The sequence below is a fragment of the Pelodiscus sinensis genome, chromosome 11 (genome assembly GCF_049634645.1).
Source record: "Pelodiscus sinensis isolate JC-2024 chromosome 11, ASM4963464v1, whole genome shotgun sequence".
NCBI classification, from domain to species: Eukaryota; Metazoa; Chordata; order Testudines; family Trionychidae; genus Pelodiscus; species Pelodiscus sinensis.
In genome coordinates, this window is record NC_134721.1 from 21,661,162 (window position 1) to 21,683,137 (window position 21,976).

General features: G+C 44.7%; 1 protein-coding gene across 5 annotated transcripts in view; it reads left to right on the top strand.

Moving 5' to 3' along the window:
* GRIP2 (glutamate receptor interacting protein 2) overlaps positions 1 to 21,007 on the top strand; it is a 528,003-nt gene extending 506,996 nt beyond the window's left edge. For all 5 annotated transcript variants that reach the window (XM_075938764.1, XM_075938763.1, XM_075938768.1 and 2 more), the window contains 5 exons: positions 1,487 to 1,640; positions 5,567 to 5,687; positions 12,517 to 12,756; positions 14,946 to 15,092; positions 18,602 to 21,007. In XM_075938764.1, the coding sequence (XP_075794879.1) occupies positions 1,487 to 1,640; positions 5,567 to 5,687; positions 12,517 to 12,756; positions 14,946 to 15,092; positions 18,602 to 18,799 (860 nt within the window). In that variant the 3' untranslated portion in view covers positions 18,800 to 21,007. The remainder of the gene's footprint in view (positions 1 to 1,486; positions 1,641 to 5,566; positions 5,688 to 12,516; positions 12,757 to 14,945; positions 15,093 to 18,601) is intronic.
* Positions 21,008 to 21,976: the final 969 nt, after the last annotated feature.

Here is a 21,976-nt window from a genome sequence, read left to right on the forward strand (position 1 = left end):
ATAAGGTGTGTATCTTCACCTTTACTAGGTGGAGGGGAAGGGGATGCTAACTTTATACAGGATGAGTGGGGCTTTAATGTCTGTATATGAGAGTCTACTGCTTTTGTAGTAGCTATGAAGCAGCTTCTTTTGTTGCTTGTTGGACATGTAAGTTTATCTGAGTTAGAAACACTTTTTCATGTCTCCTCCAGATAAATTACAGTGCCTGAGCCTACAGTGACTCTTCACAGGTGCAGGAGTGTGGACTGGAGGTTTCCTTGCAGGATCAGGGTTTAAGTCCGGGATAGGGAATAATTTGTGTGTCACGGGCCATTGACCCACAGAAAAATCAGGCAGGGGCCACACACAAGTAAGAAAAAACTCTTCACTGACTTGGTCCCTAACTGAGAAGCAGACAAAAAGACACTCACCGCATTAATGGAACTCAGGGCACCAGGTTTCCACTTGTGGTCTAGCTCTGTAGGGAAGCCAAGACTCAAGGCTATCCCTAGGGCCAGATTAACTCTTCTGGGAGCCCAGGGCTAATAGATTTTGTGGTACCCCCAGGCTCTGGAGTGGGGCCAAAAATGAAGAATCTGTGTTTGGGACAGGGCCTCCCAGGAGCAAGGTGGGGGTGTGGGATCTGTGCAGAAGGTAGGGTACAGGAGTGGGCAAAGGGGAGGTGCAGGGTCTGGACAGGAGGTTAGGGGGTGGGAGCAGGCTGGGAGGAGTTGTCTGGGAGAGAGGGTGTGGGAGGAGTGTGGGGGTTCAGGTGTGGGGTCTGGGATGGAGGAAAGGTACAGGAAGGAGGTGGGAGTGCGGGGTCTGGGAGGGGGCAGAGAATTGGGGAGAGCTCCCTGCGGGGCCACAGATGGCTCTGCATCACCCTGTGCCTGCAGGCACTAACCCCTGCCACTCCCATTGGCTGCAATTCCTCTCCAATGGGAGCGACAGGGGAAAAGCCTGAAGGTGAATGCTTCCCTGGGCTGCCATTCCCCCAGCCGGGGGAGGGGAGAACGGAGAACCTCTATGCACAGATCCACTTCCTTCCTCTTACTAATGGGCATAGCTACTGCTTCCTCCTACTCTGAAGTGGGGAAGATGGAAACAGCAGAGGATCATGAAATATTTTGCAAGGTTTATTTTAATCTCACTTGCATTGCAGTAGCACGCAGAGGGCCTGGTCAAGGTGACACCTAGTAAAATATGGTCAACTGCCTCCCCCGCCCTTCAAAGAGTCTACAGTGAAGACCGATAAGAGCAGGAGGAAAGAAGTATAATTAATGCCCATTTTACAGATGAAGGGAAACAGTACAGAGAGATTATGTGATTTCTCCCAAATCATGCAGGAAGTCTGTAGCAGAGCCTGGAATGGAACTCAGATCTTTGAAAGAACAAAGCCATTGCCTTCAGCAGAAGACTGTCCTTCCCCCAGATCTAATGTTTCATCTTGAATATCTAACCAGGTAGTTGTTTTTTCCTCTCTTCCTCTCCCTACCTTCCCTAGGTACATATATACCTCAGGCTGTTGGCATTGCCCTGCATCCACATGAATGGAGATCTAGCAGGCAGAAGAACAGCACTCCTCCTGGGGATCCCAGGAAGAACTATCCCTATATGGATGGAAGCTTCAGTGAAGATGACTGGGACAAACCCACCAGGTATGTAGGAGCTACAAGAAGTAGGGAGGAGGCTTGGTGGGTGGGTGTACGTGTTCATACTGACTATTTTGTCAATCATATGTGCAACACAGAGGGCATGTTTGTGTGGTGGAGCTGTTGAATCAGGGATGGAGAGTGGACAGATAGTTCCTATTAATCTCTTCCCAACAACAATATAATAGTTGCCCAGTTCATTTAAAGTCTTCAGCTGCATTGTCTTTACTGAGAATTCAGCCATTATCCATGATATTTACCACCACCTGTGTGGGGTTTGATGACATGTTTTCTCCTGGGTACCGTGGTGACAATCTACAGTATTCAGCTGTCTTTGACACATCACCTTAGGTTCACATCTCAGAGCATGCACTGTTGTTGGGGCGGAGGGTATGCATGTTAAGGGTAGGATGTGAATGGGGAGATCTCCGGTGCATGAAGTACTGTGGAGTGCTACCAAATCTCAAATTTAAATTAGTTAATCTTTTTTTTTAATTTGCCCTGTAGTTTGTTGCTAACTTAAGCAACAGGCTTTGATAAAGAACATGCACCACAAATTCTCCACTTCAGTCTGGCATTGGCAAAACACTTCTTATTAACACGGCAATTTCTCAGGGGCATTATACGGTGAAACAATGGTTAAGGACCAGCAGAATATCTCTTCCTAAAGCAGGCCAGCCTTTAGTAGTTATAACAAAATTGCATCACAGACCCTTTGGGATTATGTTCATGGTTGCCTGAAACAATGGGCTACCTGCCAGAGGCAGCCCCTACTGCTGGTTTCACTGCACTTTCCTCTGAAAGAATAACATGATAGTGCTGTCTCTGGAAGCTGTGACCAGTTGCTCCCCGTTTGGTTCACCTTGAATTGTACCTTCTTCTTCCACCAGTTAGTCCAGCTGAAGAAGTCAAGGTGAACAAGTGGAGCAGAATCAAGCCCTTGGCTCAGGCTACTGCACGTTCTGCAGAAATGCCTGCAAATAACTCTGTTGGGGTGCAAGGGAAGGAGGCTGCTCTTCACTTTCCCGTGGATCTTCTATTGTTGATCCACTCCTTTGTTCCCCATCCCACCCTACTCTACATAGGGCTTCCTTGAGGAGTGGGGGAAAAGGTTGAGCCCTCACTCAATTACACATAGGTTGACCAATCCTACCCTTGACGTTCTCCAGACTCCCCATAGTTGTGTGCGCGGTGTGGTGTGTTTTTTTTGTTTTTGTTAAAAACAAGACAAAACGTGAGACATCTCATGGACATTTCCACCTGTTTAAAAGAAGGAAAGCTGAAAGGAAAGCTATTAGCAGCTGGTCTTTTGTGTGTATTTTGGTCCTTCAATGCAGTTTGCCTCACAGAGGCTATTAACCTTTAAGGGTTCCTGTAGGATGGCTGCTTGACAGCTGAAGCTAACATATTTGAGCCATTGTAATGGCTCTTGAAGCCTAATACATTCTGACTCAGAGCACTGGAAAACCAACACTCAAAAGTCAGATTGCCAGTTCTATTGTGCTGTCCTCTTAGGGAGAAAACAACCTATCTAACCCCAGCTATTGCCAACCTAGAAAAAAGCTTTGGTGCCAGTGATGTCAGATCCCCAATCTAGAGACCTAAATGCATTTTTATAACGATATATTTGACTTGATTCAAGATTAGGGATGTTAAATTTCGATTAATTAACTAATTGAATAGTCAGTGGGATTTCCATTGAGTATTTCATTGGTCGATAAAGACTAGTGTGGCGTTTTGCCTTTGAAATGTACATTTCAAAGACTGAAATTTTGCATGGAGTCCCCTGATAATCCCGGGCTCCACCTGGTGTTTCAGTGTTTGAAATGCACAAAAGCTCCCGCTGGGGCTTTTGTACATTTCAAAGCAGAAATGCCTGCATGGACCCTGGGGTCAGCGAGGGTCTCAGAGTCCCCCGCAGGCCCGGGCTCCATGCGATGCTTCTGCTTTGAAATAGGCAAGAGCTCCAGCGGGAACTCTTGTACATATCAAAGGTGGAATGCCTCCGCTGTGCCCCTGTCCTCTCCCATGGAGCTGGAGCTGTGGGGGGGAACCAGCTTTTAAGATGGTTCCCCCGCAGCATTCCTTCCTCTTCCCCCTCCCCTTCTGCCTCTTTCTGATAGAGGCAGCAAGGGGCAGGGGGAGTGACTAGTTGAGAAGTGTGTGGATTATCCAATAAGATTTAGCTTATCAGATAATCGACTAGTTGCTTACATCCCTATTCAAGATGCAAGGGACTCTAATTGTAGGGAGCATCTGTCTCACTGGAAAATTCCCAGCAAAGAAAGGGACTGAGTAAGGGAAGGGATATGAAGTTTGAGTCTTAGGCATTATAACAGAAGTTTTTAGCCTTAGTCTAAAGGGGGTTTTGTTTATTGTTATAAAATCTGTCACTGGGTAATTTTTGGTCTCTCTAAACTAATAAACCAAGTTCCTGATCCTGCAAAGACTGATTTGTGTGCTTAAGCTTATACAGTGTAAATATTCCCTTTGAAATCAGTGGGGCTACACATAGTGCATAAAGTTAAGCATGTACTTAAAACCTTGCAAGATCTGTGCCTAAATTAATATGGATTTGGAAGTGGGACTTTTAAAATTGGACAAAAGATAAACTGTTTTTTCACTGGTATTCAAATAATAGAGTATTTGATCTTTGTTAAAATACACTGACTGAGAATCTTCCTTTATTTGAAAAGTTAATAGCTCAAATTGGGCTATGTAAATTGTCACCTGATAGGACGGAGATAGAGTCTTGTACATGCTACTAATAATATTGGTATAAGATAACATTGCTGAGGATAGATACGGTACAGCCGAGTGTCTCTAATTGCTGGGTTTATAATGAGTTACTGTTTCACAGCATGGTCTATATAGAGGACTTCCTTGGAGACCTTGAAGTATTAAATCAGGAGTTCCTTTTCTCAAGGGTTGTCTTGAACAGTGCCTGGCATAATATAGGTACTTCCATAATCCACACAACAATGCTAATAATACCCTTGCCACAAATCTCTCAAGACACATCAGTGCATTCAATTACCATTTGCTTTAGAGGTCAAAATACTCCCATATTTTGTCTAGTCCCTTTTTAATAGAGATGCAGACACTGCAGTGATGGGGAAGAATGCCCAGTATTTCATGGCAAATATTTCTCCCAGTTTGAAAGAGATTTCCTCCACCTTTAATGGAACACTGGCACATCTGGTGAAAATTTTTAAACAGGTAGAAATGTTGTAAGTGCAGACACTGTTTCATAGACATAAGACATTTAAGTTTGACTATATTGTTCAGTTCCCCTCACTACTATCAATATGATAAATACATAATAATTATGTCTTAAAGCATATTCAGGGTCATACTGGTTTTATTACGATGTTCCTTGTGTTGCTAGCTGTGGTGTTATGTACTTGTCTAAGTTAGGGCAAATCATTTTATATACATCTCTCTATTTTATTTACTCTCATAGAGACCTAATGTATTTATCATTTTCTCACCATGTCTGTTACCCTCTGTGTTTTTCTCTCTTCTCAGGTGTTCTGTGTCTCAGATCTGAACTCTGTCCCATCAGCCTTTGTACTAACAGTCTCTGAGGCTCCTGGTTTACCCATAATGCATCCTTTTTTCTTTCACTTCTCTGTTTCACCAAATCGTCTTCCTAAACCTACAGTCTTCCTACAGGCACTTTTTATTTACCCTTTTGAACTTGACATTGCTACACCAACTTAATTCTTCCTTTGAAGGACTTTTGCCCTGTTAGTAAGTGCATGGAGGTTTTGTATTTGGACTCTCTTGCCTGAAAAGTTCATATTGTTTGCTTTTGTATATGAAGACTCTTCAAGTCTCTGCTTTTACTGGTGAGCCACTTGTTCTAGCCTTGGGGCTTTCATCCCGCTGCAGAAGAGTGCTGACAATTTTTGGTTCCTACGTTACAACAGATATCCCAACCGCCAAAACGGCCTTGAGACTGCTCACGAGGATAGTTTTTGGCGTGTTTTTGGAGAAGCTTTGGAGGACTTGGAAACATGCGGCCAGTCTGAACTTTTGAGGGAGATCGAGGTAAATCAACTTGGAATTGTTCTAACCGGTCTGTTCTCACCGCTTGTAGTAAGTGATTCCCCTTATGTTAAATGTTGACAATATCTGTGGGTGGGGCGGGGGGAGGATTCTGTCCCAGTTTAATTTGGAGTTTGATCCCTTGGAATATTTGTACTTTCAGATTAGCTGTTCTCATCTGTCAATAGTCTCTTCGATTTTCCCCATTAACCAACAAAATATACACAAACAACTTTTCTTGTTTTGACCAGCTTTGCAGCTGACCAAACAACAGTCATAAATATCTATATCTTCCTATCAAATGGCAAATGCTCTGCTGAAGAAGTATTTCTACTTGATAAACTCTGCAGATTGGCCAAAATGGTCCAAAAAACATGGGTGCTGACCAGCTGAGTTATTTTAGATACTTGTGAGTCCAGCATGCATTGTGTATTGAGATGTTTCTGCATCCACTGTTGATTAGTAAGATGGATAAAATGGTGGGTTTTCATCCCCTCTCCCTCCATCCCATAAATGTATAAGAAGGCAACAGCTTCTTATAGGCATAGTGTTTCCTTTCTTCAGGAGCTGCTCCTGTGTCTTTATCCACAACACTTTGGTTGTCTCTGGCTGTGCAATGGGTAAGCTGGAATTTAAAACCTTGTGATGAAAGCAAAGCTGGAAAGCCGTCTTCAGAAACCACTTTAAAATCATGAGAAAGTTCTGTAAGGAGCTACCGTGCATTAGCAGGACTGGCTGAATATCAACCTTCTAATCTAGGAGCAGGTACTTCCAGAAGACTAGAGTGTAGCCTAGCCTTTGCACTGATACACAGGAGTGTGGGGTGTAAGGTCAACTACCTGTGGCACATTTTGCAGCACAGGAATGGAAGCAGGTGTTCCACAGCTGTTACTCCATCTGATGCAGACACATAGCCAGTGCAGGAGAGTGAGGACTGCATGGATTCTTGGTTTCACTTTGCTTGCCTCTTTGTCCCACCCCCCTCCAAAGAGAGCTTGACCAGCCAAACTGCATTGGCATGCAAGGTGATGTATGCTGGGTATAGATCTGGAGCAGCAGGGAGATCAGAAGGAACATTGTGACTTTGCATCCTAAGCTGTTCTTGCACTACTCCCTACTCAGAGCACATCCTAAAGTAACTTTCTAGACTTTAAGATCTCAACCCATTGAAGTCCATGGAACAATTCCCATTTTCTCCAGGGAGGTTTGGGTGTTTGAGTTTGCCAGTGCACACAAGGCAATGACAATGGTAGAGAATTTAAAAAGCAAAAGGTTTCCATTCACCATCCTCTTTAGGAAAATGAGCTTATTGCAAATATATTTCACCCAGCCACAAGATTCTGCTTGGTTATTCTTTATTCCAAGCCAAAGCAGACTGATCTCCATGTGACACGAACATGGGCAAATTAAATCCTGCAATGTGGGGAGGGATTTGTTTAAATCCTTAATCACATGATGGGTCATTGACTTTCCATAGTTATGTACCCAGAGGCATTGAGACCACTGATAAGGGAAAGTAAAGTCTTCTCTACAGCCTTAGCAAGAGTCAGTTTCATAAGAACATAAGAATGGCTATACTGGGTCAGACCAAAGGTCCATCTAGCCCAGTATCCTGTCTGCTGACTGGCCAATACCAGATGTCCCAGAGGGAGGGATCACAACAGGTAATCATCATGTGATCCCTCTCTTGTCATAAATTTCCAGATAAATAGAGGCTAGGGACACCATTCCTACCCATCCTGGATAATAGCCATTGATGGACCTCACCTCCATGAATTTATCTTTTTTTAGCCTTGTTAAAGTCCTAGTCTTCACAACATCCTCTGGCAAGGAGTTCCACAGATTGATTGTGCGCTGAGTGAAGAAAAACTTTCTTTTGTTTGTTTTAAACCTGCTGCCTATTAATTTAATCTGGTGACCCCTAGTTCTTATAATGTGGAAATAAGTAAATAACTTTTGCTTACTCACCTTTTCCATACCAGTTATGATTTTATAGATCTCTATCATATCCCCCAGAGGTGTGGTGAAGGAAAAGTTCCCTTTTCCCCCCGCCGCTGCCATCGCTGTGCAGCTGGGCCCCAAACCTGGAGCACGTGTGATCCCAACCTGGGGAGGGGGAGAGCTTGTAGCACATCTTCCCCTGCCCCCTCCAGTTTGGGGCCGAGCCCCCACATGCACTAACCCTCTGGCAGAGATGGAGGAGGGTTGGGCTGGGGGTGGGGAGAAGGCTCCAGTCAGCGGCGGCGGGTGGAGGAGGAGCAGGCGAGCCGAGGGATGACAGGGAAGTGGAGGGGGACTAAATTGACGCCCCTCCCAGCCTGGCACCTGGCGGCAACTGCCCCTGACCCCCCTCTCTATGCCACTGATATCCCCTCTTAGGGTATTTCTACACAGCAAAGTAATTTCGAAATAACAGCCGTTATTTCGAAATAACTTTACTAGTGTCTACACAGCCAAACTGCTATTTCAAAATTAATTTGAAATAGCGGAGCGCTTATTTCAAATTTGGTAAACGTCATTCCACGAGGAATAACGCCAAATTCAAAATAGCTATTTTGAAATAAGTGCTGTGTTGACACTTATATCGAAATAGGGGGCCTCCAGCCTTCCCAGGGTGCCCTGGTGGCCACTCCAGCCTCAACCAAGAACAGTCTTCTCCCTTCCCCCTCGCCAGAGCCCTTAGAGGGGTTGACTCTGGCCATAGTGCCTGTGCCAGCTCCAAGCCTGCCAGCCCAGAGCCAGCAGTCACTGCCCCGACCCAGTGGCCCCAAAACAGGAGCCAGCAAAGCACTGGCAGTCAGCCCTCCACCGCTTCCCAGGAGCAGTCTGCCAGCTCCCAGGAGCCTCCCAGGGCCCGAAGAAGGTGGGCGCCTTCCTGGTCCAGGGTGGAGATCATGGACCTTATTCAGGTTTGGGGGGGATGCCCCCAACATCCATGATCTCCGCACTAGACAGAGGAACGCAGCCATCTGTGGCAGGATAGCTGCCAGCCTGGCCACCAAAGGCCACATGTGAACACAGGAGCAGGTCTGCATGACAATCAAATTGGTCCAGTGAGACCCCCCAACTCTGAGCCCTGAGCTTCCTCTCCCCCTTCTTCCCCTTGCTTCCCCCTTCCAGCTCCCTCCTCCCAGGCTTCCCCCTCCCCTCTCCCACCCTTTCTTCTCCCCTCTCCTGCCTCCTTTCCCCAGTCTCACCAGAGTTTCATTCCCTCCCCCCCAGTTTTGTTAAATAAAGAGAGTTTGTGTTCATGAAAATACATGTATTTTATTTGACATCAGGAAGGGGGATTAGTGAGAGGTAAGTGGAAGGATGTGAGGGAGGAATGAGGCACAAGCTGAGAGTGGGGCAGACCAGGGAGGCTCTTAGTGCTCCTCAGGGTGGAAGCTCTCCTGCAGGGCCTCCTGGATACTGACAACCCTCCGACGGACCTCCCGGGTGGCAGCCTGCAGCAAGTGCAGCCAGGCTCGGAGCAATGTGTCCGAGAGAAGCACCCGAGTGCCCGGGGCAGCTCTGGCTCCATGTTGCAGAGTGCTGTGGTGTCCCGAGTGAGGGCACCCAGAGCACGCAGAGACAAAATGCTTTGCTGCCCCTCATTGAGGTAGGCAAGCAAGCAGGGAAACCTGAGAACCAGCTGTCTGGCCTCAGATTGTGTGGCTGCTGCCTGAGGTTAAGTAACTCCTGACCTGATGCCCTGCCGGACCTGGTTCTGGCAGTCTTAAATGTGATTCAGCATCCACTCAGTATGGACACGCTATTTCAAAATAGCAAAACGCTATTTTGAAATGCATTTTGTATGTAGACGCGTTATTTCAAAATAAGTTATTTTGAATTAACTATTTCAAAATAAGAAATTTTGAAATAACGCTGTAGTGTACCCTTAGTCTCCTCTTTTCCAAGCTGAAAAGTCCAAGTTTTTTTACATCTCTCTTCATATGGGACCCGTTCCAAACCCCCTAATCATTTCTGTTGCCCTTTTCTGAACTTTTTAGCTCATGTGGTAGAGCAGGGGTGGGCAATCATTTTTAAAAGGGGGCCACCTGACAAATTTCTGAAGTGGTCCCAGGCTGCCCTGGAAGAGGCGGGGCCTCAGGTAGAAGGGGCAGGGCCAAGAGACTTCTTGTGCTCCACCATCCACAGACCCTGATTGGTCTGTGAGTAAGGGAGTGCATGAAGTCTTTGCCCCACCACCAGTGCCTAGAGAGAATTGCCAGCTGTTGGATCTGGGGCCAGGGGGAGCATGCCCCCTGCCCCCTCCTTGCCAGGGGTACATGGCAGCTAGAGGGAACCGCCAGCTGTTTTAAAAAACCTGGTGGTTCCCTCTGAGGCTGTGCACCCTTGGCAGGGGAGGAGACTTCATGCGCTCCCCCATTTCCAAGTCTTGATTGGCCTGGGATGGGGAGCAGCAGGGCAGCTGCGGGTTGGATCCATCAGTTTGGTGGCTGAATTGGGCCTGCAGAGGTTATCTTGACCATTCCTGTGGTAGAGGCTCATGGCTTTCACATCTAAGGTCCCAGGTTCAATCCCACCTGTCAGTGACCCAGCTCCGTCTGCTTTAGAGTTACAACTCCTGAGCTTTGCTATTTGCTGCCTCTCATTTTCTTTCTTGTGTCTGTTGACATTTTAAGTGAACTTCTGCCCTTCTGAGCATGAACCTTGGAGTTAAAATTGTCATTAATAATTGAAATAGTGTGTGTGACCTGGAGCTAGTCAAGGTTCCACACACGAATTTCTGGACTCAATCCTTAGCTTTGATCCATATATTGAACATTACCAAATAGAGACTTTTCTGCTTACAGTGGCCTTTAAAGGCATGGTATGAGGATGACTGGTCCTCAATGCTATCTAATTTCATAGCATTCACTTTTGTTAAAAGGCTTGATCAATTTTTCAAAATGAAGGCTTCCATCTCTTGACATAAAATCCATAGGTGCTGAATTTCAGGTTAATGGGGGAGCTGATGCACCTCCTGGCTTGAAGTGATTTCCATGATATGCAGAGTTTACAGTTCAGTTCAATGGCTGTCAGTGCTCCCACTATACAAATTGTTCCAGCGCAGCTGATAAAACCTTGATTTCTTGCTGGAAAACCTGCTGTGGAACTTACGGTATTGACTTGCTTGGCCATTGCATGCAAATGCACATGCAACATGCTGCAACTCTGGAAGCAGGTATAGGGTCAAAACCAGAGTTTGATCTCTTTCAGTTCTCCTCCTGCTCGTAAGAACAGAGCAGGCTAGCAAACTAGACCGATGGTAACAAGCCAAGAAACTACCCTTCCATCCTTTTGTAGCATGTGTTCCACCATGTCTGCCTCCTGCTGCTGGCTATCACCCATCTTCACATTTCCTTGGGTAGGTTGACACACCATCTCTGAGGTATTTAGCTCTGCCTGCAGTGCTAGTGGTTCTCACTTCCTCACATTCAAAGAGTGCTGTCTTGAAGCCTTCTGAGCTCTTTCTGCACAGGGATGCTGAAGAGGAAGGAATTTCCAGTGTGCCTCCATAGCGAAGAAGCCATAATATGCCCCATAATCATAGAAATGCAGGACCGAAAGGGATCTCAATAAGTCGTCCAGTCCAGTCCCCTGCACAGAGGGAGACCTAAGTATTATCTGACTGTTCCTGACAGATGTTTGTCTAATCTGTTATTATAAACCTTCAGTGGTGGAGATTCCATAACCTCCTTAGATAATTAGTTCCAGTGCTTAACTATTCTTGAAGTCAGAAATTTTTCCCTAATGTATATTTTAAATCTGTCTTGCTGCATTTCAAGCCCATTACTACTTGTCCTCTCTTCAGTTGCTAAGGAGAATAATTTATCACCTTTCTATTTATAACAACCTTTTATGGACTTGAAAACTGTTATCATGTTCCCCCATCAGTTTTCTGTTCTCCATTCTAAACAAACCCAGTATTTTTAGTCTTCCCTTTATAGGCAATGTTTTCTAGACTTGGAATAATTTCTGTTGCTCTCATCTGAGCTTTCTCCAGTTTGTCCACATCTTCCCCAATAATGTATGTGCCAGTATTGTTCTCCTAGTGCTTCCCCATTCTGCTATTTGTCCATGGATTACAATGGTCAGTTGTTCAGACCCTTTACTGTCCTTTCCAAGACGCCCATAGAATGACATTGAGTTTCTGTAAAGCAAAAGCGAAACTTGTCATTTAAGAGGAAAACCAGTTTCAGAAGCTAAAAGTTCACTTCTCCAAAATCAGAACCTTTTCTCTGTCTGGAAAGCCCAACCTCACTCTAAATAACCTATAGCTGACAGTATAACTTGAATGTTTTGATGTATTGAAAACTTACAGGACTTTGATTCTACCTTTCTGTATAATAGCTTGTTCCACTAACTAGTGTTATGAATGTATGAAAAGGTAGCCTTGAACTCCTCCTAGGAAGTTGATGGTTGTGTCAAGGGAATGTGAACTAGATATGCACTAATTTCAGCTTTCCTTTTATATTATATTGGTCCTTGAGTGTGTATGTGTAAAATATGTATGTGTGTAAAATATACATTTTATGTGTGTATGTAATGTAAATATATATGTACACGTGATTTTTATAAAAAATGTGCTCTCCATTTTTTCATGGGCAAAAAATTGACTAAAGATTTTTGACAAGAAACAATGAGCATTTGTAGAGATACCTGCCCTTTCTCTATGTGGCTCCTATAGCATTTGGGTCAGGATTGTGTTTCCTCTTGTTGGTGCTGAACATTGTGTGTCATCTGTTTCTCTCTCAGTTGCTTTTGTTCTTCTAGGGTTCATCAGTCTCTTACCACTCAAACTTCTATTTAGCCCATTTGAATTAACTTACCCCCTTATCTGCAGGCATCCATCATGACAGGGAGTGTGCACAGTCTGGGCCTGGAAGGGAGCAAGCTGCTCGTGGACTCTGTTAGCGAGTCAGGATTGAGCCCACTGAGGAAAGGAAACTCTACCTGCTGCAGTGAAGAGCAGAGTGACAGCAGCATCACTCCCACTAAGAAGAATGAGCGGAATCTGGAGATGAAAAAGATTAAGGAGGAAGTGCAGGAAATAATGTCTCCGACCCCTCTTGAGTTGCACAAGGTCTGTGTTTAGAAAGTTCACTGTAGTGTTACTCCAGGGATACCTCAGTTAGAAATAACATTGTTGTAGTTACAATGGAGACTGTGAAGAAACACCTGCACTGAGAGACTGTCAGGGGCTGTGCCCTTATACTGTGTGTTCCCTGCAAAAGGGGGCAGCAGGAGAAATATTCTGCTGGGAAATGGGTTTTCTATGATTCGTTCCCTACATAAGAGACGTCATGTCTACATCTGAGCCAATAGTTCATTTATATTTTTCCTAGATCAGCCACCAAACTGAAAAATGAAAAGAAAAATTGGTTAGTTTTTAACAGAAACTGGAGGGGACAGGATGTTCCCCTTCCCTACCACTACCAACATGGAATATATTCCATTTGGGTCAAGCAAACCATTTCAAATGTCAGTTTAAATGAATGCATCATGTATCTCTTTGGTAAATGTCCCCAGGGGGTCAGCTTAATGGGAAGGTGGCCTCTCAGTAGAACACAGCCACAGAGGCCTTTGCTCCCCTAGAGAGATGGATTTAGACATATTGACCCTATGTCTCTACTGCAGTCACCAACTTTGGGAGAATTCCAGTGCAAGCTTTGTGGCTTGCACCCTCCTCTGTGAGTTTGAAGTGCAGACTAGGCCAAAGTCTAATGAAGAGCCAGAGCACAGCTACTGCTCACCAAGGCTATGTCTACACAAGGAAGTTATTTCAAAATAATAACTCCCAAAATAACTATTTTGAAATAAGCTCATTCCTCTGCACGAGCTGGAGTTGTTGTTTTTGAAATAACAGGCCCCTTATTTCAAAATAATGGGCTTGGTAGTGTGGACACTCGCCGCCTTGTTTTTGAACATGCCCCAGTGTAGACATGCCCCAAGTTCCTAGGGGCAAAGGGAAACTGCAATGGTATTCATCCGAGGTATCTAATGATAGTGGTGGCAGCACCTTACAGTTTTAATCTTGGTGGACATGCTGCACTGACAACCCCACAATTCCCAACTGTGTTTCCAAAAGAGCACTCCAACTAAAGTGCGCTGGCTTAGCTGCTGGCTGAGTTGGCTCTCTGGCTGGGGGCATTGAAAAGAATTGCCTTGGTCTGTCTCCTGTCAGGCAGAAATATTGCTTTCACTGGTGAATGAGCTGCCTTTACTGCTGGAATGGAGGGAAGAGGAGAGGAGAAAGGATTAAAGTGGGTTCATCACAGTACAGCATCTCTTCTCTGATCTGACCCCAGGCAGCTGGCTTAATGTCTGCTGTCTGAATCCCTGGCGGAGCATGTGTTCTGGTCCTTGAGAAGCAGGAATGAGGCAATAGCTGTTGCCTGAACTTTTGTCGTAGGCAGCACTCTTATGAATCTGGTGTTACTGACTCAGCGATTGGCTATGGTGCCGATAACACCACAGTCTGGCAATTCCTAATATTGGTGCTTCCAGGAAAGAGCAGGGCAGGTTGCGGTGGTAATTGGGCAAAGCTAAAAACAGTACTAGTTTGCAGCTCAGTCACACCCAATCCACCATCACGAATCATGAACATCAACCAAATATTGAGGGGAGTGTGGCTTTATAATTGTGTAACATTTTATTCATGATGTTAAAGCTCATCAGTGTGGTGTCTCTGAAGCAAGCTATTGAATAAGCCACCAAAATTAAAAGTCTGTTAGAGTTGTCATCATTCAGCTATTTGCTTGGAAACACTCATGTTTGGTTATTAATTTTGTTCACATTTTCAGTGCCATAAACGTGCCTGCTGGGCACACAGGATGCCCGTAGTAGCAAATATGACTTGCACCACTGATGAAAAATTCCATTAGTTGATGGGCACTGTCCACCCCTTTGTGACTTAATATAGAAGCTGTAGGTGATCCAAAATGTTGCAATTTATTACTCTACTTAAACTTTCTTATTCTCCCCCAAGCAAGGGCAGATTTGTTTGTGATTTATGTGCTCATTGCAAAGCATCAGAACACGTGGCCTGTATCAACAGCTGGCAGCATGTGCGTACGTTTAATTTATACTCCTCCCAATATTAATTGATGAGCAATATTCACGACCGAGACCAAGCAAAACGCCACCGGGAGACCCAAAGCAGAATCACAAGACTGTACTACACCTGTTACCTGAGGAGTTCTGCCATGCTTCTTTCATGTATCTACTACTCATGCTGCATTGAAATTTCTTGTTCGATGCCTTTCTATTCAGATGACACTCCACAAGGACCCAGAGAGTGACGACTTTGGATTCAGCGTCTCTGATGGCCTGTTGGAGAAGGGTGTCTATGTAAATATGATCCGTCCCAATGGGCCAGCTGATCAATGTGGCCTCAAACCTTACGACAGAGTTCTTCAGGTAATGAATGAAAAGCACAGCTCTGGATATCGGAAATGAGTGAGTGAGTGATTGAGCAGGAGAGAGAAGTTTGTAAGAATCCATTAACGTGACACTCACTTTATAAAAGTTAGTAGGTAGGCAGCTAGATACTCAGCACTTAACATAATAGTGCATCTGAAGCTAGCTAGAGTTTTACCCTGAGAGATGCATTTGATCTGCCGATCAGAATCTCACATTATTTTGAGGAAACTGGCACCCAGAACCAAACTGCACGGCCTAGATTTCTCTCTACTGCTAGGCGGAAAGTCTTTTTCATCCTTTTCCTCATGGGTTAGGGGGAAGTTTCAGGTAGACAGAGTTTCAAGCATCAGTCAAAGGAAGACAGTCTGTGGTCCAAAGTGGATTTAAATGGTATGCTTGAAGTTCAGAACATAACCATTTTGTGTATGCACAGTGAATTCTAGAAAACATATTCTTCCAGTGAAGAGTTGTTTCTAGACTCTCTTCCCTAATGACTCCTGATCCACTGAATATTTGCTGCAGACACTAAATACATTATGCAGTAAACAACCTATGCAGATATATTTGATCACCAAGGAGAGAGTAACAAGGGGGTATGGGTGAGCTGGGCTTTAAATATTTCCAAGAGACTTAAGTATATAGCTATTATGCAGCAAGCCCAACTCTGATAACAGTATGGAGAGCACAGTCAGCTTAGACATGGCATTGCCACATGGCAGTGTAGGTTTGTAACCAGACCGGGAATCCTGAAACTCTCATAAGGAAGTCTTGAAACTCTCATACATTTTTTATTTTTACTAATTTTAAGTGCAAAGCAGGATCAGTGCCCAAATTAACTCAAATATATTATTTACATCAGGTAATTGAAACACTGGCAGCACCACAGTGAATCTTCTTTGTGCTTGTGATGGTCCATAGCTAGCTGGTTGTTATATCACTGCTCTTTCTCAGCTTCAAAGAGACGCTTGGTGCAAGAATATACACGAAGCCAAAAAGCATTCTGCATGTGGGTGAAATCTTAAAGGGAGCAGAGACTTTGAGAATCCCCAACTTCAGTGTCTTGGTCTGTTGTAGACCTACAAGTAGACACAGTTGTTTTCTGTAGTCCTCGTGTTGAGTGTTTTACTGGATGAGGACTTTGCAGAAATACTGATATTGTTGAAGCCAAAGGGAAGACGCACAGAGAAGGGGGCAATGAAGATGCTTGAACATGAAGATGATCTAGAGCAGCGATGGGCAACCAAGACTAGTGAGTGGGCCACATGATTGTCAGTGGTGGGCAACCTGTGGCCCGCAGCCCACTGGGGTCCCACCTGTGGCTCACCTCCCCTACTCTGTCCCTTCCCTCCCACACATACACCTCTCGCACACTAGGGCACTGAAGCCCCAAGCTTCCTACTCCCCCCAAGCACTTTTGGAGCACCATAAATCTGCTGATTTGCACTCTGGCCCCACTCCTCTCCCTCCCTGCCAAAGCTTGAACAGCTGATTCATGGCATTCAAGCTCTGGAGAGAGGGAGGAGGAGCAGGGATGGAGCATGAATCATGGTGGTCCAAAAGTGCTGGGAGGGAGAAGAGTAGCAAGTGCAGAGCTCTAGTATGTGAGAAGTGTGTGGAGAAGGGGGACAAACCGGGGGTCCGCAGGCTGCAGGTGGAACCACAGTGGACCACAGGCTGCAGGTTGCCCACTGCTGAGATAGTCTAAAGGTCTTCATAGGTCACTTCTCAGTAAGGAGTAAATGCTGCCACTCTTTCCTCCATAGTTATGAAGGGGTCTTTTACCTTGGAACTATTGCTATTTCACAGAAAGGTACCAACTGACAATTGGGGAGCCTATCCCATGTCCTTGAGCACAGCTCCATGGGCACTTACTGAGCCACAGGAGCCTATGGAAGGGAGCTGCATGGATCCACCTTCCACTGCCCTGTAAAGGAGGTCCAGTCTTGCTACAGATGCCATTTCAGCTGTAGGGAACGGGGGCTGAGGTGGAAGGGAAATTCCATTCTCTAACCCTGAAGACCTCCTTACATCAAGCTCATCTACTAATCCCAGGAGGGAGAGGTTTGCCTATAGGTAATTTATATTGAGGTTGATTTCACCATGAAGCATGTTTGAACTTCCATTGAAGACTGCTGGAAAAGCTAGTTCTTTCCTCTGAGTCCTTCAGGGAGGGGTTGCAGTCTCCAAAGAATGCTTTAAAAACCTTCTCTGCACATATGTTGTGCTCTGCAGACCTCTGGAAGAAAATTGTTTCTAGAAGTGTCAACAATGCATGTGTATTTTTTTAAATTGTGAATGTGTGTAATATAATCTGAGAGGTGCCTACAAACCAAATGCCCATCTGCAGAAAGATGATGTTCATCTAACTGCAGAGAGACTGACTGGAACACATGAAAGACTAGAAATATGATTTTTTTTTTTCCTCTCTCTCACCCCAGAGTTGCTTGAGCACTCTTTGCACTCTCATCTACAGATAAAGTCAGTGGGAACTACAGGGGCTCAGAATCTCTGTGAATCAGGACAAGACTTTAACTGGGTATAAAATGAAAATTTAGACTTGCTGCTGCTTGTGCGGATAGGAGGAATATCTGTTGTGGTCTTTAGAGCAGCATGATGATAATAGGGAGCAGGAAAGCATTTCAAAGCCAGCAAAGGTTCTGTTTTGGTCCCTGATCTAAGATCTGCTGAAACAAGCTGAAGTAGGTGGTGCATTAAATCTGACTGGTGCTCCAATCCTACAACCCTGGTAAATTTTATGCATCCTGAAGGAATTTCAGGGCCTGATGTCAAATTGTTTTTTCTTTGAGCAATTGCTCATGTGCATTCCAGTATGTGTGCATACATGCTGCATGCACAATCATTGGAAGACCTTTCCCTAGAGGTGCCCTTCGTGTCAGCTGTAGCGCCCCCTGTGGTGTTCATATATACCCCTGCTGACCCGCCTCAGTTCCTTCTTTCTGCCAATGACAGTCATTGGAGCTTTTGACTTCTTGCTCTGCAAGTAGTTCTTCCCTAGTGTTCTGTTCCCCACACAGCCCCATACAAACCGTTGGTTAGTCACATGTTGGAATGGACGAGAGCAATCACTCGAAGAAGAACGAATGGTTACTTAGCTTTGTAACTGTTGTTCTTTGAGATGTGTTGCTCATATCCATCCCAGACCCACCTGCCTCTCCTTTGTGGGACTGTTCCAGGAACAAGGAACTGAAGCGAGAGTTGGGTCAGCTGGGTTTATAAATGTGACACCATGAGATGTCACCTTGGGGGGTACTACAGCTGACCCACAGGTACTACTGAGGAAAAGTCTCCTGACGATCATGCACATGCCACGCACACACATGAGAAACACATCTCGAAGAACAATAGTGACAAAGTTAAGTAACTATTTTATTTCTAGGAACTCCACTCCAGGGCCAGGTCTCAGTTCTAGTGGCCTACTTGGGATTTGCTATTAACAAATGTGTTTTTTGTTCTTTCTCACTACAATCCCCGACCTCCGCTGGCAGGTAAATCGCATTCGAACAAGAGACTTTGACTGCTGTCTGGCTGTTCCACTGATTTCTGAGGCAGGAGACAAACTGGACCTAGTCATTAGTCGGAACCCTCTGGCACTCGCTGCCAATGCCCAACTGGAGACTGACGGGGAGTTGTTAGACCCGCAGTCCTTGGGTGTGGAGGTCAAAACGAGCATGCAGACACTTTGAGGAGGGAGGATTTGAATGGAAGGTACCTTTGGGCCCTGCCATCATGGAAAAGCTGATGAGTATCCATTGTGGTTTTCTGTTTTTGCACTGGTAACTGTAATGCTGTATGTTATATAACTTCCAATGACACCATGGGTCTGCAGTTAGCTGTGATTGATAGACCACCAGGCATTGCTTTGAAGGTGCAAGCTAAACCAGAGGAGCAGCTTGGACTTTGGTTAATGCAAATGGTAAAATAGGCTGCTGACAGCAGAAAAATAGCATCCAGGGTAATTCACCTTTGGCAGGGCATTCTTCAGTCATCGTTCAACTCCAGTAGGCCTGAGCTTTCACTGTGCGTGGGTTCATGGAGAGTGGGTCAACTCCTTGCCCCTCCTACACCCTCCTCCCAAAGGACTTGGCCATCTTTTAAACACACATGTGGTGCTATTTTATTTTATTTTGCTTTGTTGTTCGCTTTATTAATCACGTACAGTAAGAGTGAAACAAATTGTGGTTTCTTTGAAAGGAAACCCTACTTCATCCCAGGCCTCTTTAAAAAATTACCACTAAATTTGACATTTAAAAATCCCCTTTTCATTGGAACAGTCAGCCACACTGGGATGTCCCGATTTAAAACACATCTTAATACTCACTTGCTAGTGGCTAAGTGACCTTTCTTTTGGAAGCTAAATCTGTTTGATGGATCAGCATCTCTGTCTCTAGCTAGAAATCCCACCATCCTCGCCCACCCCTTTGTAAATACAAGGAAGCACTTTGCCCCTTAGACAACCAAATTGTGTCTTGGAGTTAACTTTCTTCATTCATTTTTACAGAGCACTTAGTAGAACAGAGTCCAGGGAAGCCACTGAATGGCTCTCCCGAATCACTAGCCCTCTTATTCTCATAGACCGTCACAGAGATTCCTCTCATTGAAAACCTGGGCTGTTCCTCCAAGTAAATAGCTGAACAACATTCATCTCAGGCCAACTTTGGGGTTATTTTTTTCAGTGTTTTGAATAAATAAATCCTTGTTGTCTCCTGCCAAATGCTGGCACAAAAAGCTCTCTGCTAGATTGATGTTGTGTTTCCAGTTCCCAAGTGTGCCCCAGATTGGGTCACCTTAGTGCAAGTACAAGTGTGTACACTTTTTTTCAATGTCTCTGATGGGTTTGGGACACTTCCCTTTAGTCTGCCATAGCTGTCCTCCTTTGCCTATCGTTAACCTTTCTGTGGTTTGTAAGCACGATGCCTTTTTTGATAGCTTTTCCTCACCCTGTGTCTCCCTGCACCCAGCCTGACTCCTTGTAGAAGATATGGGTGTGATATTTGAATTGGTTTAAAAATCTGCCTGCAGCACACTAGTTGCAATGCAACCAAGGACGTGATCTCTTCCTTTCTCGTCTCCAAACACAAAAATGCTGGTACGTGTCAGTTTCTTCACACAGCAAATGTGATCGCCTGCTCCATGTTTCATGTATTTGCACTTTATTATGGTTTATTTTTTGAACTAATGTCGTAAGAGCCTGGCTTTTTATAGGGGGAGGCAATGTCCTTTAAAAATCTCTTCTTAACGGACCCGGCCTCTCCTCCTGTATGTTCTCACTTGACTTATTTTTTTTGTTGCTTATGTATTCAGTAAGCCATGTAGTTTTGACATGTTCATTGTCCTATTAATGCTGAGCCAGGACTATTTCCCATAACCGTACTCTAGCCAAACTACAAATGTGTGTCTCATCCAGCTCTGTGTAGGTGCAACCATTGTCGTCTCAAGTATGCAATACCCCATACCATTGCTGCCATAACTAGATAACGTGCCATAACTGATACTGCAGAGCATTGACAGTACAGCTGAAAGTGTTTTTATATGCAATATTCTAAAAGGCAGAAGCTCAGTGTGGGCTTCTAATGGGTTTTTAATGAAGACTTTTATTAAAGGCTTTAAAAAAAACAACTTGGTCCTTGTATCCCTTCCTATGCATTTTGAATGATACTAAACTGAAATGCATTACTTAAATGTGTATTTTTATCCATATATTAGAGTGTATTCCTTGTAAAGTATTTTTATATGCTAATTTTCTTATGTATCTATGAAAGCACAATATTTAAAGGTAAAGCATTTCAAAGAATATTTTAGTCCTGTTTTGGACCTATTTGTAAATCTCTGTATTTAACTGGGATTGCAATGACTTTGATTTTTTTAAATTAAATAAAAGCAAATGAAATGCATCTGACTTTGTTCCTGAGTCCATTTCTGCTAAAGATTGGAACCCACATTATACTGGCTGGTTGGACAGTCCAGCCTGCTCCCTCACGTGCGAGTGAGTTCATACACTCAGAGCAGCCCACTTCAGAGGTGATGAGGGCCCTGGCCTTCACTTCTCCCTTCCTTTTTGTGAAAATTTCAATTTCCTGGGCTGCTAAGGTGGAGCATTCACTTCCCCTCCTCCACCTCCGGACAGGGTCGTCTTTTGTCCTTGAACCTTCTCTACACACCCATGTTTGGACTAGGCACCATCTGGATGTAAGTTTGAGTGAAAAGTTTTATGAGTATGGATCTGACCTTACTTAGAGGCTTTGTCTACACTGCAGGGATTTTGCACAAGAAGCTTTTTGCAGAAGAGATCTTCCGCAAAAACGTCTTACGCAAAAGCGCATCCACACCTCGAAAGCGCATTGCAAAAGGGATGTGCTTTTGCACAAGAAAGCAGCCACGCTGCATGGACACTCTTGCACAAGAAGTTCTAATTGCCATTCACACAAGGGCCATCAGAGCACCTGTGCTTTTTGTGATAGGCTCTTTTTGCACAAGAAACCCCTGTGGAGCGTCCACACACACCTTTTTGTGCAAGAAAAAAAGGAGTTATGCCTCATAGAAGGAGGTATTCCTACACCACAAAAAGCCCTCTGTTCTGTTGATTGACTGTAGATTTTCTTGTGCAAAAATGTGCTTGATGTGTGGACGATCCATGGGTTTTTACGCAAAAACCCTATAGTGTGACATAGACCAATAGTATTCCAATTGGAGAAATAGGAGTGTTTATAGAGAATCCTAGAGTTCAGTATTTTTCAACATCCATAGGCTCCAACTCCAGATCTAGCCCATCTCTAATGGTCACCCGTGGTGCTCCATGTGCTACTACCCCTAGAAGCAGCCTGTGATCTATAGTCTAATTTGGCACAGCAAGCTTAAGCAGA